This window comes from Colletes gigas, unplaced genomic scaffold, assembly GCF_013123115.1.
Source record: "Colletes gigas isolate AHSC1104 unplaced genomic scaffold, ASM1312311v1 Colletes_gigas_Sc00121, whole genome shotgun sequence".
Lineage (NCBI taxonomy): Eukaryota > Metazoa > Arthropoda > Insecta > Hymenoptera > Colletidae > Colletes > Colletes gigas.
The window spans coordinates 40,953-57,911 of record NW_025106745.1 but is presented as its reverse complement, the minus strand read 5'-3'; the positions used below and the strand labels follow the sequence as shown (position 1 = coordinate 57,911).

The 16,959-nt window shown below is 37.0% G+C and overlaps 2 protein-coding genes across 2 annotated transcripts in view; one reads left to right on the top strand and one right to left on the bottom strand.

Moving 5' to 3' along the window:
* Positions 1-16,959, bottom strand: part of LOC122404193 (fatty acyl-CoA reductase wat-like) — a 54,624-nt gene that overhangs the window by 19,047 nt on the left and 18,618 nt on the right. The window lies entirely within an intron of this gene.
* LOC122404192 (fatty acyl-CoA reductase wat-like) lies at positions 8,429-16,830 on the top strand. The gene is made up of 9 exons (XM_043408123.1): positions 8,429-8,543; positions 8,947-9,129; positions 13,382-13,475; positions 13,550-13,795; positions 13,870-14,015; positions 14,114-14,413; positions 14,669-14,947; positions 16,336-16,593; positions 16,674-16,830. Exons 2-9 carry the CDS (start codon positions 8,960-8,962, stop codon positions 16,780-16,782), a joined length of 1,602 nt encoding a protein of 533 aa, XP_043264058.1. The 5' UTR covers positions 8,429-8,543; positions 8,947-8,959; the 3' UTR covers positions 16,783-16,830.

Genomic DNA, 16,959 nt, shown 5'->3' with positions numbered 1-16,959 from the left:
AAAACACCACCACATCTATTAAAAACGTTCGTTGCCAATCGGGTGAATGAAATACAAACGGAAGCTCGTCCGGACAAGTGGTTCCATATCGCAACAGCAGATAATCCTGCAGACTTTGTTTCGAGAGGACAACTTCCCTCTCAGCTGTTGGAGAACACAATGTGGAAATTCGGCCCACATTGGTTAGGGTTAGATGAATCTCGCTGGCCGGTCACTCACTTAGATGCAATAGAAATTCTAGAGAAAAGACGCCCCATAACTCTAATTACGCAACCATCCGTAGAGTTGCTAAATAAATACTCATGCATTGATCGATTGAATAGAATTCTAGCATATATCCTCCGGTTTTGTAACAATGCAAAACGCAATAATAAAAAGAGTACAGGCCCGTTGTTAGTAGCAGAAATTCGAAACGCACATTTTCGAGTGATTAGATTAGTTCAATTAGAAGCATTCCCATCCGAGATAGAAAATTTAAAGAAAGGCAAGAGTATTTCGAAAAAAAGTAAACTAGTTAGCTTAAACCCATTCATCGACGAGAATGGGATTATAAGAGTCGGTAGCAGGTTAGAACACGCCCTGCTCAGGTACGAACAGAAGTACCCCATAATATTACCGCACAGACACCATATTACCGAACTCATAATTAGACAGGTACACATGAGACAATTCCATTCCGGGATGCAAGCCACCCTACAAACAATACGATTGAAGTATTGGCCTATATCTGGCAAGAGCATTGTCAAACAAGTATTACATAAATGCATTCGCTGTTGCAAATACAACCCCAAGACACCACAATACCTAATGGGGAATTTACCCAAAAATAGAGTTACGTATACACGCCCATTTGAAGCCGTAGGAATCGATTACTGCGGACCCTTTCTTATTAAAGAGAAGAAATTTAGGAATCAAACAAAATTGAAATGTTACGTGGTCGTTTTTGTTTGTTTCGTAACAAAAGCAATACACTTAGAACTAGCCACCGATTTAACGACAGAATCGTGTCTTGGAGCACTTAAACGATTCCTTGCGAGAAGAGGAAAACCGCGTCATATTTATTCCGACAACGGCACTAATTTTGTAGGCGCGAAAAATGAAATTAGACAGACGCTTGACTTCTTACGGGCTAATGAATATAAAGACAAGATGCAGCAGTTCCTAACACAAGAAAACATTGAATGGCATCTGTCTCCTCCGCGCTCTCCGCATTTCGGCGGACTTTGGGAGGCTGCAGTACGGTCGTTCAAAAGGCATTGGTACAAAACAATTGGTGACGCTATGTTCACGTACGAGGTATTCTATACGCTAATCGTTGAGATCGAAGCAATTTTAAATTCTCGTCCTTTGACACCTATATCCTCTGATCCCAACGATCTCCTAGCCCTATCGCCCAGCCATTTCCTTATAGGTGAGTCATTAGTGAGCCTACCGGAATACAATTTTGCTGATACGCCAATCAACAAGCTGTCACTCTGGCAGCATATCCAGAAAATCAAACTCCATTTTTGGAGAAGGTGGCAAACCGAATACTTGCAGGAGCTGCACACTAGGAGCAGATGACACCTTGGAGACGGAGTAAACCTTAAAGAAGGAACTCTGGTGACCATCCGAGATGACAACTGCCAACCCTTGCAATGGCAAATGGGACGGATAATTGCGTTACACCCAGGCGAAGATGGCGTGGTTCGCGTGGTCACCATCCAGACCCCGCACGGCACGTATAAACGTGCCTTGAAGAAGGTGGCACCGTTACCAATCGAAACTAACACCTAGTTCGTCATTATATGTATCATATGTATTATTTATGTACAGTTGTAGGATAATTAGGATTAAGAGCCTCACACTTCACACCCTCTCACACATTTACCCAGGTATATAACACATTTTCATTTGTATGTTTCTGACTATCTTGTAGTTATATTGTAATGTTAGGTATATCTTGTATCGTGCGCCACAGTTAGGTTTATTGTATATCCAGACATACTTCAGTCGTTTTGCATAACACAACATAGCACAAGTTAGAGAATAGGCATAGTATCCCGCCCCCGCGTAATAGTAATACAACACTACGTTAGAAGTTGATCGATTGCATCGATCAACGGGGGGGAGTATGTTCCGACCGATGCGGAACACCTTTCGCGATGATTCTCGAAGGTCCGTTTATGACACGGACGGGAGTGTTAGTTTATTTCGCGTTTAATGACCAAGAATATTTTAGAGTTTATTTTTCTATTACCGGCAATCTCATTTTCGCGATAGTAAAGTTTATTTCAGTCACTTCGAGTTTTTCCATTTATTTTAGCCTTTAGAATTTCGTTTCGTTTAATAACCGACCGAATCATAAACCTGGAGCGGCCGAAGGGTCGGCCAAACCATGTGCGTAACGGTTGTTGCCGGGCACGGTCAACCTGGAGGCATCCTTGGCTGCATCGCTGGGCCTTCGAGAGCACCCCCATGCGTCCCATTGCCCTCACCCCCGCTCTATCGGGGTTGGCAAAGGGGCGTAAACATTAGTGAAAATCGTAGTCTAAGATCCTGATTAGGGAAAAAGACGACCAATCCACTCGCGTGGAAAATCTTCGAGGTTTCGTGCGCGGACCCCGAACACTCTCGAATCAGACTAAACCACACTCGCAAAGAAGACACATCACCCATAGTCTCAATAAATAGTCGTGCTCACCAGAGCTTATACAAAGCAAAAGTTACAGTCCACACACATCTTTTGATAGGACTTCAGAATTCGCTGAAGACTCCTCCGCGTCGTTTAATCGTCGCTAAAATAATTGTCGACGCTGCGACGCATAAACAGTATCTGAATTATTACACCAACCACCAAATATTCAAGCGCTATTAAGTTACCGCTTGAAGCGCATCACAGAACCAGAAAAAGATAAGTGTCCGCGCTGAACAATTTCCTATTATCAGATTTCTCAACCTCTACTATTGATTTTGACATTGCGTCAGAAACATCAATTTCGTTTCTAGGTTCTTCAGAATGAACCCCTACGGTTCTTATTCCTGGCCTAGATTTTAGAAAATTTGTTTCATCTGCAATTATGTCTCTAACAACGACATATTTTACTTTTTCCGTATCCCAAACTTTATATCCGTTTGTTTCGTACCCTACCAGTATTCCTTTCCATGATCTGTCATCAAATTTTGATTTACTGGTTTTGTTATGTACGTATACCGTAGAACCGAAAACTTTCAAATATTTTATTTGTGGTTTCTTACCGTGCCACAATTCAAACGGTGTCTTATCTAATTTCACCGCTCTAGTTGGGATTCTGTTTATTAAATATGTAGCGGTAAGAACCGCTTCACCCCAAAAAACTTTATCTAAACAAGCACCAGCTATCATTGCCCGAGTCTTTTCTGTTATGGTTCGGTTCATCCTCTCCGCCACCCCATTTAATTGTGGAGTTCGCGGAACAGTTAAATGATAGCTGATACCGTTTTGAACGCAGTAATCCTTCATCTGATTAGACAGATACTCTTTACCATAAGCACAATACAGATTAACTAATTTTAAATTAAAGTGTGCTTCACTTTTTGCTACGTAATCTTTAAACATTGCAAAGAATTCTGACCTATTTGTTAGTAGATATACCACACAATAGTGTGTAAATTCGTCAATAAATGTAACAAAATAATTTTTGTTATTTACCGTAGAAGGAGCAATCGGACCACAGATATCAGAATGTACTATTACTAATGGCCTGGTTATGTAGTCTTTTTCTTTAGCTGTGTTAAATGGTAAACGTGTTTGTTTGCCTTTAATGCAAGCTTCACACAAATTTTCATTAATGTGAATTGCATTTACTAACTCTACATCGCTTACCATTTCTTTATTTTTCAATTCTAAAAATTTACTTTTACTTACGTGACCTAGTCGTTCATGCCATAGTTTATAGTTATTATTTGTTGCACTATATACTTGCTTAGTTATTTCTATTTTATTATTTTTAATTACTAGGTCTACAGCTATTAGATTATTCAAAGACTTACCCCTCATTATAATCTCGTTACCATTTAATATCTGTACTCCCTCTTTATTAAAAATTATCGTTGCTCCCACGTTTTGCATCTTTGCCACAGACAGCAAATTGTAGGGAACGTCTGGAGAATAGAGCACTTCCTTCAACTGCCCGCTGATTCCCGTGTCGCTGACAACATTCAGCGTGCCCCTCTTCGTTGCTAAAATGTATGTGCCGTTTTTAGCAACGGAGATCCTTATTGGCGTCTTGAGATCTTCGAAGTCCACCGCCAAATCTCTTCGGTTGATGAGATGATCCGAAGCTCCGGAGTCCAGTAAAAACCGTATCGTCTTCTTGTCTTTATTGTTTGTTTCATGATTTCCTGCCATGAATGCGAAGCCCGACATATTCCCACCTTCGATTGGTGGTTGTGCGAGTTGCACGGTCTGAAGTGTCCTTCCCTTCTCGTTGTGTTTGTATTGTAGGGATCTTTTGTAATGATAGCAGTCCTTTTTTATATGGCCTTTTCTCCCGCACTGATGGCACTTTGTCGTAAACATTTTTGTAGATTTATATTTATTGTTTTTACTAATAAAATGACGATCTTTATTTGTTGGAAATTCCCGAACACGTTTCCTCACTGCATGGAGCACTTTCGCACTAGTGTCTTTATTTTCGTTACTTAATTTAACTTCCTGGTCCAACAGTCTTGTTTTTACGAATGCCAAACTCAAACTGTCTTCCGATAATGTCTCGATGGCCGTTATGACACCATCATACGAGGCATTGTTAATAGTAAATGCGAAATTACATCTATTTGTTCTAATTTTGCTCCTGCCCCCACGAGCTCGGCTATTAACCCGTCGAAAAATGTAAAATGTTTCATAAGAGGCATGTCTCCCTGTAACTTTAAGCTTAAGGGGTAATGCCACTCTAGAATCTTAAAAAAATGCTAAAAATTTTTTTTGTCTTAAATGATGGCTTAGGGTCTTAGAAATAAGGCACAATAAATTTTATAAGGGGGAAAATGTTTTTAGTGCTTATTCCGTGACATGTGGCTAAACACGTTGCAGCGCGCTCCGAGCTCCTTCCAAGAGCGTTTGTGTGACGCGCTGCTTTTATGACTATACTGCCTGGAATAATAAAGGAATCGTATTATCTGTTCATGCTAATATATTCTATGCTTCAAATTGGAGACCTAGATGGCACAAGTGATTAAAAAACAAGTGAGTAAATAAAACCCAAATATATTTGTGTAGCATCAGTTCAAACGCTGAATTGCTATTATAAATGAAACGACATGTTTCGCGACGCACCACAAATAACGAACCGAGCAATGAAATTCATACAACGATTCAACAAAAAGCAACTGATCGAATATATCAAAGAGACGACCGTTGAATCGATTTGAAATGGAGTCGCCGCAGCTCGAAAGCGTTAGCACATCTGCCAAAAAACTGAAACTGTCCGAAGATTGTTACAACGTTGAAGTCGATGAAGCATTCGGTTACCGTCTATTGAACTTTATCGCTGTTTTTTCTGCTATTTCAGAAGTTGTAGTGTGTAAAACGTGCAAATCAAATGTGAAATTTACCGAAACAGGCAAGCGTGGCTTAGGATTTAAAATCGTCATATCTTGTGAGAATTGTGAACAAACCTTCATTTCGAGTTGCCCATTTATTGATAAAGGATATGAAATTAATCGCAGAATTATCCTTGCTATGCGGTTATTAGGAATTGGTGTAAATGGAATAGTAAAGTTTTGCGCCTTCATGGACCTCCAACGCCCGATTTTTCACTCGTTTTACGATAAAGTTGTCCGCACGATTTCTGTCGGAACAGAAGCTGTTTGTCAAGAAAGTATGAAGAAAGCGGCACAAGAGGAGAAGGCTAAGTCTATTGAAAATAACGAAAAGAATGGTCTATCTATCTCAGACGATGGAACATGGAGGAAACGTGGCTTTTCATCTCTGTATGGAGTAGTGTCGCTTATCGGATGGTTTACTGGAAAAGTGATTGATATTGGTGTGAAATCTAAATATTGTAAAGCTTGCGAGTTTTGGAATAAAAGAAGTGACACTGAAAAGTATACAGAATGGAGGTATTAGGCATCACAATCGGGCCCAACTGCTACAATTACTGCGCGGAGGCTGACGCGCGCCGCATCAAGTTTTCGGAGAGATCGCTGACTGATGCTGCAAAAGAGGCTCGACTGTCTTTAAAATCAGCCAGAAAGGAAGAAGAGGAGGAGAGCATCAATTGAGAAGGCCAATTGTATGGTGCAGGCATCGCAGACTAGAGGTAAATAAAAAATTCTATCGAAAAATGATACATAAGGCTTTAAAGGCGTTTTTCTCAAAACTGCATTTTTCAAACTGGCCGGAAACATAACTTGAACAGATCTTCACTGATTCACTTGAAATTTTAACTGTACTTTCAAAATTATATTATCTAGGGAAGTACGTACGGATTTTGCGTGTCGTTGTAAACTTTTTTTGTTATGAACAATTTTTCACGTAATGTTTACTTGAATATGAAACTTTTTCTTCCATCATGCACCATTCTTACAGAAAACGGTATTTTTTAATTTCCGTATGTACTTCCCGAGCTAATCTTATATAGAATTCACAAACCGATTGTTTTTTGTTCCAGGTCAAAAATTGAAGGAGAAATTTTTCCGGCCGCGGAACACTATCCGTGTGAAGAAGCTTCCTTTGCGGAGCTGTACCGTCGCCATTTTGTATTAAAAAAACTTAAAAAAAATTGTGATCATACTTCAAAGTATGTACAAGAAAGGCCTTCAAACAGATTTTGTATTCCATTTACTATATTCGCATAAAAAATTCTCAAAATTAGGCTGTTTTTCCGGGCGCTAGAGTGGCATTACCCCTTAATAGTCTTTTTCTTAAAGCTAACTGCGTAGCCAAACTTTTCCTTTCGTAAATACTGTCTAAATTTTTAAATATTTCTTTTACAGTTTTCTCTGGCGTTACAAAGCTCAAGAGAGAATCCGCTAAATAGTCTACTATTATCCCCTTCGCAGTACGCTCAGCTTTCTTCCACACTGCTGTAATGTTTATCGGACTATCTTCGTCCACCACCTTTATAACGTTCAGTTCGGTTAAAACGGCACGAATTCTAAACTTCCAAATTCCACACCGTTCTCCGTCGAACACTTTAATGTTTCGTTTAACACTCGCGACTTCCATTGCTCTTGAATCACACATTGTTCACAGTTTACAAAACAATTGTATATTTTCAATATCTGTTTCTATTTCACGCACAAGTTTTTTTTTTTTCACACACTTACTGTTAGGAAATCGGAGGAAGCGAGTGGCTAAGACGGGCCACATGCGTTTCGTCAACGCACGACCCCTCTCAAGGAAAAGTTCCTTGAGAGCAGGGGCGTCGTAAAAGAAACAAACGGTCACACTGACGAAGGCACCCGCCTCAGGCTAGAAGAAAGTCATTCATTCTTGTAGCGACCATCGCATTGCACGGAGCAAATAAAGAACCAAGTTTTATTTTGAAAACGCCCACAATCATTTATCCTGATTTCTTACATTACCACTTACAGTTATTTTTATATTGTCTTTTTCTTTTTTCACACGTTTAATACGCGGCGTAGTCTGGCCCCATAATCTATTGGAAAAGGTAGGGCTATGGGATGTGTGATTCGAATGAAACGACAATAATTATTAATCGAATGTACTTTTTATTAAATGATATGTAGAAGGTATATCTAAGAGTTCAGTTCTGTTCTCTAAGAGATCTGTTGGAAGACTGTGACTTCACCCGCAGAAGAAAGGCGAGAGTGAAGCGCAGTTCGCCCTAGCGACGAACTCTTATCTTTGTATAATAAACATCATTGAGTTCGTAGAACCCATGGCCAAAACTCCAGACATATACAATCGTCACTGGAGATGATTTTTGTAACAACGTGAGACGGTTAGGAAATCCAACAATTAGCAAGTTGGCAAGTACTTTATGGCGGCGCGGTCCCAGTGCGCGCGACTAACAGTTCAAATAATGTACGAGGCCCGTGCTGAGACATCTGCAAATCGACCGACCGCATAATATTAAAAACTTATGGTTCTTTCCTACAAAACTCATTCTTTCTTTTGTTTCCTTTTTCTTTCCTGTCTGCTACATATGTTTAACTTAATTCGGTTTATATTATTTTTAAATATTTAAAATATTAGAATTCATTTAATAAATGAAAGTTGCGTTTATCCCAAGAAAAAATATGCATTCATAATTTGAATAATATCTTGAGTGCTTTTTATCATTTCAAATATTATTATTTCCTTTCATGTTGTTTTTCAATAGTTCAATATTCAAGATACATTGTGCTATTCTACTCATTGTCATAGTCCAACAGGTTGCAGTTCAATAGGAAATGATCCACTAATTTTCATATTCAGATGGTAACATCTATATGTGTATGAGGAAATGAACATCCTCTTAAAGGTATTGAAACGGGGTCAGAACAATTCGCAGTTGAAACTTAACCGTTGATGAATTCACATCGGAAGCATCGCAGTCGCTGTTAGTTCGGAACCGGTAGGAAATATTTATTGTATTTACAAAAATTCAAGTATTTATGATATAATAAACAGAATGCAGTTAAAATAATAACTGATTATGTTTCTGAAAAAATTCATGAACGATATTATTCCTTAAACTAATAGTTTATTAAAATAATAACGAAAAAATGCATTATATATTTTGTTTTTATTGTGCAAATTTTTTCATATGGTATTAAAAAAAAGTAGACTTCTTTCACAAATTCATAATTTTGTAATCGTTAGCTTTGACAGATTTAAGATAGATTTTTTATAAATGTTTTGATTGAATGTTTTTCACTAAGCGCGTGAAGAAGAGCGTGTGTTTAAATGATTATGTGTCCATCAGATTTATATGCAGTAATTATTATACTGTACTACGTATATTACGTATACAACAGGTATATCATCGAGATGGCATCTAAAGGAAGTGATGCGTATTTATATGATATGTTGGATATGTCCGAATCGTCAAACTTAGAGAAACAACAAAGTGAAATTGCCAAATTCTTTGCTTACACCAACATTTTGGTAACAGGAGGGACAGGTTTCCTGGGTAAATTACTTATCGAAAAAATATTAAGGTAATCTTCCGATAACATATACATGATTTTTTTATTATTTAGTAATTTTTTTTTATCGAATTGTATATGAATAATTCTACTGATTTTGATATATTCGATGTTAATTAAGATTTTCCAAACCTTTTAATATCGTACACTAATGTATAAAAATTAATATCTTAAAGAAAATGAAAATTTTTTTCCATGTTTATATTCTTGAACTATTACTCATAATGTGTTTAAATAAAACAGCATATTGTAATGAAATAAGATAGAAACGACTTGAAAAATGGTGTAACATTTTCTTAGTAATCAATCCTTTAGTTAATTTGACCATTTTCGTACTTTGTATCATGTAATGTTCAAAGTATCATTCATTTATCAAATGTTTTTTAATGCGTCATATCCTTCAATGATTTGCAACGTGCATCAATTTTCCGTTCAATAAACGGTTCAAAAGGTACATCCGGTATTTACAGACTAATGCTATTTTACTTGCAATTCAATTGAATTAATGTATAATTATTCTAACCACATATTTTGGTCGGAAAAAGAACTCAAAATATACTTTTTTTTTAATGTGAGTGTAGCGGCTATTGCATAGCCACTACGCACTTGCCAGGGTAAGAATGGGAATGGAATGTATGGATAGTTTTAAGCTTTCTATTTTTCCATTTTCCCAGGGTGTCGTGTAACCCTGGCCGTCTTTCTGTCCTGTCTCTTTCTCTCCCTTTACTATTAGGTTAAGGGAATGTATACAGGGTGTCCCGTAAATAGTGTAAGAAACGGAAATGGGGGGTAGGTGAGACAATTCTAAGCAACAATTTCCTTTGCAAAAATGTCGGATGGGGCTTCGTTTTTGAATTATTAACGAAAAACACTGACCAATCACGGCGCTCGCCTTCCGCGCGCTCAGGGCCGTCCGACCTCGGAGAGCCACCGCGCCGGGTAGGTAGCAAGATGCGCGTTGAAAATACATCGAGGAACGAGTACAAATAATTAAAAATACTACCACTGCAACTGTTACCTAATTCGTGAATTACTACGTAATTAGTACGTAAATTACTAAATGGAATTTACTTTTTATTAATTATTTGTATTCGCTGTTTCCAAGGAAGAAGGAATAAAATCTCGGAATTTTTAGAAAATTAACCCTTCGCACCCGAGTGACGCTTCTCGCCAGAGTGTTTTAAAATTAAAATAAGAATTATTATCAGAAAATTAAAATAAATACGGTAAGAACCATTTGTAACCGTTTGTTATTAAAAACTGTACTGAAAAAGCAGACTGGATTTCTGCGTACCGAAACATTCCTCGAATGCAAAGGGTTAATAGAGAAATAATTGAAATTCGACTTACCCATTCATTTGCAAGTTGACCTACTGCGCTGACAATAGGGCCCGGCCAATGCACCGCTGTCGATCACGGCAAGGTCGAAGACCCGAACGAAAATCAGCTGATGGGCCAGCCCGGTCACTGTACCTGCTTCTCACCCCGAAAACACTTCACAGCACGGTCACTAACAATTTTCATTTTCACTTTTCACTTTCGCATACCGATGCGTTCCGTTGCACCCTTCTTCGATTGTTGCTTCTTCCTGGGTTGATAACGGTGCCTGGATGTTGCTCCCTCCTGAATTGTTACTCCTTCCTGAATTGTTGTTCCTTCCTGGATTGTTGCTTCTTCGAACCTTGCTCCCTTCAGGATTATTGTTCCTTTTCGCTGGGATAATGGGCACGATACGTGCGGGCGGCTTTCTTCGCGTTCCCCTTGGACTCCGAGAAAACGAAGAACGTATGATAATACTCTGCGTTTACGCGTTCCATCGCGTGCGTCCGCTTCTGTTCAGAAACGCGTAGGTTCTGTGAAAAATTTTGACTGACAAATTGCATTTCCCTCCCCGAAAAAGTTCCAGGTAAGGCAACCTATTGTCGCGCGATTCGGAATTACCTGCGATCGGCGAACGTGCAGACCATGCTTTTGCCGTGTATCGCACAAAGCCAAACGTCTCTTCGGCTAGTTGACCCTGGCGGAGTTATTTTTTTATTACTGCAAAACTGCCGCAAATGTTTGCTGCTAACCGTGCGTTCGACTCTTCTATTCGAATTTTTATGATTCACCGTGAATATTTTTTCATGGAAAATTTGTTGTAAAAAAGAAAGAAGAATATACCATGAAAAATTCCATGCTTTTAAATTTTAAGAGTATAAAATAAAAAGGTATTGTTTATAAAAAATAATCCACAAAGAAGGAGGCAGTTACATAATAGATAATATGCGATAATAAAAAATATTGGAGCAACAAAAAACAAAAATATTTAACAAAAATATTAAATAATATTTCTTCTAGTTTTTATTTCTGAAATAAAAATTCCAAGAAGAAATATTTTTTAATATTTTCGTTAAATATTTTTGTTGTACAATTAAATATGTTTTGTGTACAAAAATATTCACGGTGAATCATAAAAATTCGAATAGAAGAGTCGAACGCACGGTTAGCAGCAAACATTTGCGGCAGTTTTGCAGTAATAAAAAAATAACTCCGCCAGGGTCAACTAGCCGAAGAGACGTTTGGCTTTGTGCGATACACGGCAAAAGCATGGTCTGCACGTTCGCCGATCGCAGGTAATTCCGAATCGCGCGACAATAGGTTGCCTTACCTGGAACTTTTTCGGGGAGGGAAATGCAATTTGTCAGTCAAAATTTTTCACAGAACCTACGCGTTTCTGAACAGAAGCGGACGCACGCGATGGAACGCGTAAACGCAGAGTATTATCGTACGTTCTTCGTTTTCGCGGAGTCCAAGGGGAACGCGAAGAAAGCCGCCCGCACGTATCGTGCCCATTATCCCAGCGAAAAGGAACAACAATCCTGAAGGGAGCAAGGTTCGAAGAAGCAACAATCCAGGAAGGAACAACAATTCAGGGAGCAACAACAATTCAGGAAGGAGTAACAATTCAGGAGGGAGCAACATCCAGGCACCGTTATCAACCCAGGAAGAAGCAACAATCGAAGAAGGGTGCAACGGAACGCATCGGTATGCGAAAGTGAAAAGTGAAAGTGAAAATTGTTAGTGACCGTGCTGTGAAGTGTTTTCGGGGTGAGAAGCAGGTACAGTGACCGGGCTGGCCCATCAGCTGATTTTCGTTCGGGTCTTCGACCTTGCCGTGATCGACAGCGGTGCATTGGCCGGGCCCTATTGTCAGCGCAGTAGGTCAACTTGCAAATGAATGGGTAAGTCGAATTTCAATTATTTCTCTATTAACCCTTTGCATTCGAGGAATGTTTCGGTACGCAGAAATCCAGTCTGCTTTTTCAGTACAGTTTTTAATAACAAACGGTTACAAATGGTTCTTACCGTATTTATTTTAATTTTCTGATAATAATTCTTATTTTAATTTTAAAACACTCTGGCGAGAAGCGTCACTCGGGTGCGAAGGGTTAATTTTCTAAAAATTCCGAGATTTTATTCCTTCTTCCTTGGAAACAGCGAATACAAATAATTAATAAAAAGTAAATTCTATTTAGTAATTTACGTACTAATTACGTAGTAATTCACGAATTAGGTAACAGTTGCAGTGGTAGTATTTTTAATTATTTGTACTCGTTCCTCGATGTATTTTCAACGCGCATCTTGCTACCTACCCGGCGCGGTGGCTCTCCGAGGTCGGACGGCCCTGAGCGCGCGGAAGGCGAGCGCCGTGATTGGTCAGTGTTTTTCGTTAATAATTCAAAAACGAAGCCCCATCCGACATTTTTGCAAAGGAAATTGTTGCTTAGAATTGTCTCACCTACCCCCCATTTCCGTTTCTTACACTATTTACGGGACACCCTGTATATTGAAGGAAGATTTTAGGAAAGAGGCGCAAGTCAGTTTTAGACGCGTTCTACCCGAGTCCTGTTAGAGACGCGTTACGGCCAGTCTGGTAGAGACGTAGTATCATCGTAATTTTAACCTACGTATGGCTGCATCCCACACTCGCAAATAAACATTAATAATTTGGGGGGTAGATTGAGGGGTTTGTTATTTGTCTTCCCAGCCCCCTCAGTGAGAAAACTTTTATCTCGTGTCCTATATCAAAATCGTTAATTTAAGAATAATTCAAGCATAAACGAAATCAATCCATTAATTATGAAATGACAAATCAATTCATTTCAAGAATAACATGTGCATAATTAATGAAATTTTTATAGTATTTTTAGCATTGAGACTTTCCATTCTTAATTTCACCGTTCTTCATTATCATTTTATTTCATTTTATGCATATTTACAGATCCTGTCCAGATGTTGCGACAGTATACATGATAGTAAGGCCGAAAAAGGGGAAAAATTCACAAGAACGATTTAAAGAAAATTTTAATGGAATTGTATGTAATATAGATGTAATGATATATGTATATACATAGTTGAACAGTAATAATTGATATGTCATTGTAATCAGGAATTCAGTAGATTGAGACGTGAACAGCCAAACTTTGTCAATAAAGTGATAATGTTAGAAGGTGATGCGGCACAACAAGATTTTGGTTTATCACCGGAAAGTAAAAAGATTCTAATGAATACAAATATTATTTTTCATGCTGCCGCAACTGTTCGATTTGACGAAATATTTCGCACAGCGATAAATACCAACGTGAAAAATACAAAATATATGTTATTGTTTGCAAAAGAATTGCCATATTTAATGGTACATTTCACACTTTCAAATAATATTATTTAGAATTTGAATTACATGAACTGTATTTATAAATCATTTCTTAGGCGTTTGTACACGTGTCAACTGCATTCTCACATTGTATGCTTAAATCTATCGATGAAATACATTACAAAGTTCCAATCGATGGTGATAAGATATTAACATTGTTGGATGTTCTGGATGATGATAAACTGGAGAAAATTACTCCAGTGTAAGTATTAATTCAAAATGGATTAAAAATTAATTCTGCAAATAAGAAAGTTACAGTAGAGATAACAATGATTAATTATAAATTTTCCATTATTGTAGTATAATTGATAAATGGCCCAATACATATGTATTTTCTAAAGCACTTGGAGAAAGTATTGTATTAAAGTACAGCAATAATCTCCCAGTATGTATTGTTCGACCTTCTATCATGATATCAACAAGCGAAGAGCCACTTTCAGGTTGGACAAATAATCTGTATGGAGCAACGGGTGTAGTTATGGGATCTAGTGTAGGTTTGCTGCATACACTACATTGTGTAGAAGAACATGTAGCAGAAATTATACCAGCAGATTATATAATCTCTAATGTCATCTGTGCTGCTTGGGATATTGCCAATAGGTAAATCTTTAATTGCATTATCACTTTAAAACTGGGACTGAAAATCTAATTTGTTTAATTACTTTCGGTTATATATAATAAAAGCATGAACTAATATTGTTCTGCTGTAAATAGAAAAGAATAAAAAGATGACGATACGACTATTATTATGAACATAAACTATAGATGAGGACAAACTGAAATAGGTAGACAACATTACAGTTAAAGTAAATATGTCTAAAGCATAATCCTAATGGTAATTCTTATACTCTGTAGAAAATCTTCGATAAAATCAAATGATTCAAATATATCTGATGAGGAAAGAATACCTATTTATAATTCTGTATCATCATGTCAGAATCCAATTTCTTGGAAAGAATTTATGAAATGGAATGAAAAGTATGGTTTTACAGTACCTAGTGTAAATATGGTTTGGTATTATATGTTAATAGTGACACGATATTTCATTGTGTATCAACTGTGCAGTTTTTTCTTCCACATAGTACCAGCAGCTATTGCTGACATGTTGGCATACCTCGTGGGTCGAAAACCTCAGTACGTATTTAATGTATGAAGTATAATGCATATACAATGTGCACTTGCGTTAATCTGATAAAAAATATTTTAGACAAAAACTAATCTGTTTTCGATTGGCTATACATTGCAATAAAAAAAAAGTCCGAATTTTTTTTTTATTACTGTCGGGGGCCATCTTCATTTTTTTAAATGGCACTTTATATTTTTGACTTAACAGTATTGTAGGCCGTATCAAGTCGAAATCAACGACCTAGTACAACATGACCTTCGGATGACCTAGAAGGCAAAGAAATTAAAATTTCAGCAAAAAATGGCAATCTGCTTGAGGGAGTGATAATAACTTGTGTTTATTATTAAGACTCGATATTACATTCAATTCAGGAATCTTGACTAAATTAACACAAACGATTTCGTGAGAAAGTCGCATCAAATGTTCGTATTGAAGTCCATGTTCTTGTAGACACAATTCCGCTTTACGTAGTAAGTTTGAATTGGTTGCTGTTACGAACTGTTGACAATTCAAAGATTGATGCAAGGACTTCCAGAAGATATTCAGTAGCATATTTATTTCCAGCAAGATGGTTGTCCACCTCATAATGCGCAAATCGTTGGTAATTACCTAAACTTAACGTTAGGAGAACATTATTCATTAGGCACTTATGACCCTATTACTTGGCCACCACGTTCACCTAATTTGATACCAGTTGATTTGTTCTTATAGGGTCATTTTTAGTCGATAATTTATGCTGTTCCAATAGAAAATAAAGAACATTTAAAGTAGTAAAATCTGCATTAAAATCTGCACAGCATGCAAAGAACTTTGCTACGACAGTATCGTAAGAGCAACCAATGTTAACTTATTACGTGGAGCAGAATTGTGCCTACAAGAACATGGACATTCGTACATTACATGTGAGTTTCTCACAAAATTGCTTTTGTTAAATTAGTCAAGATTCCTGAATTGAATGTAATTTGAAGTCTTAATAATAGACACAAGTTCTTATCACTCCTTCAAGTAGAATGTCACTTCTTACTGAAATTCTCATTTCTTTGCCTTCAAGGTCATGCGAAGGTCATGATGTATTAGGCCATTGATTTCGTTTTGATACGGGCTACAATACTGTTAAATCAAAAATACAAAGTGCCATTTGAAAAAATGATGATAGCCCCGACAATAATAAAAGAAAAAAATTTCGAACTTTTTTTTATTGCAATGTATAGTCAATCGAAAACAGAACAGCTTTTGTCTAAAATATTTTTTTGTCAAATTATCGCAAGAACTTGAAAAATTGTAAAAACTGTTATGTGGAACACCCTATATAACAGATTACAATTAATCAAATGTATGAATAATAGCATAAATCATTAATAATGATTAATATACTCTTATGTAATATACTTTTTAGATTGTTGAATGTATATAAAAAAATACATAAATTTAGCAACGTGATACATTACTTCTCAACACGTGAATGGCATTTTAGAAATGAAAATGTTGTAAAGCTTTGGGAAAAATTGAATTCTGTTGACCAACAAACCTTCAAATTTAATGTAGCATGTGTCACCTGGCACGACTATTTATATTATCATATGAGAGGTATTCGTTTGTACATGCTAAATGATCCATTTGAAACTCTAGATGAAGCATTCAAGAAGATTATAAAGTACGTTCCTTTTTAATGTATTATTAATAATGAACTTAATATCATTCAGTGTTATAGAATGTGATTTTTCTGTATTTCAGGTTATTTATAGCACATTACACACTAATAATGTTAGTCTCCCTATTACTTCTATGGACATTTGTACGTTTCATAACTTTTGCTTGGTCGTTTTGTCCTTTGGCACATTAATGACTAGTGTAAACAGCATTTTAATCTTGTGTTCTAAATGATAAATTATTTAAACTTAATTTTATTTTTGTAATTATGCGTACCATGTTATTTGGAATAACTGTGTACTGTTGATTATGCGAATCTGTTTGCTACAATGCTAATAGATGTCGCCACTAATCTGTATGTTGTAGTGGT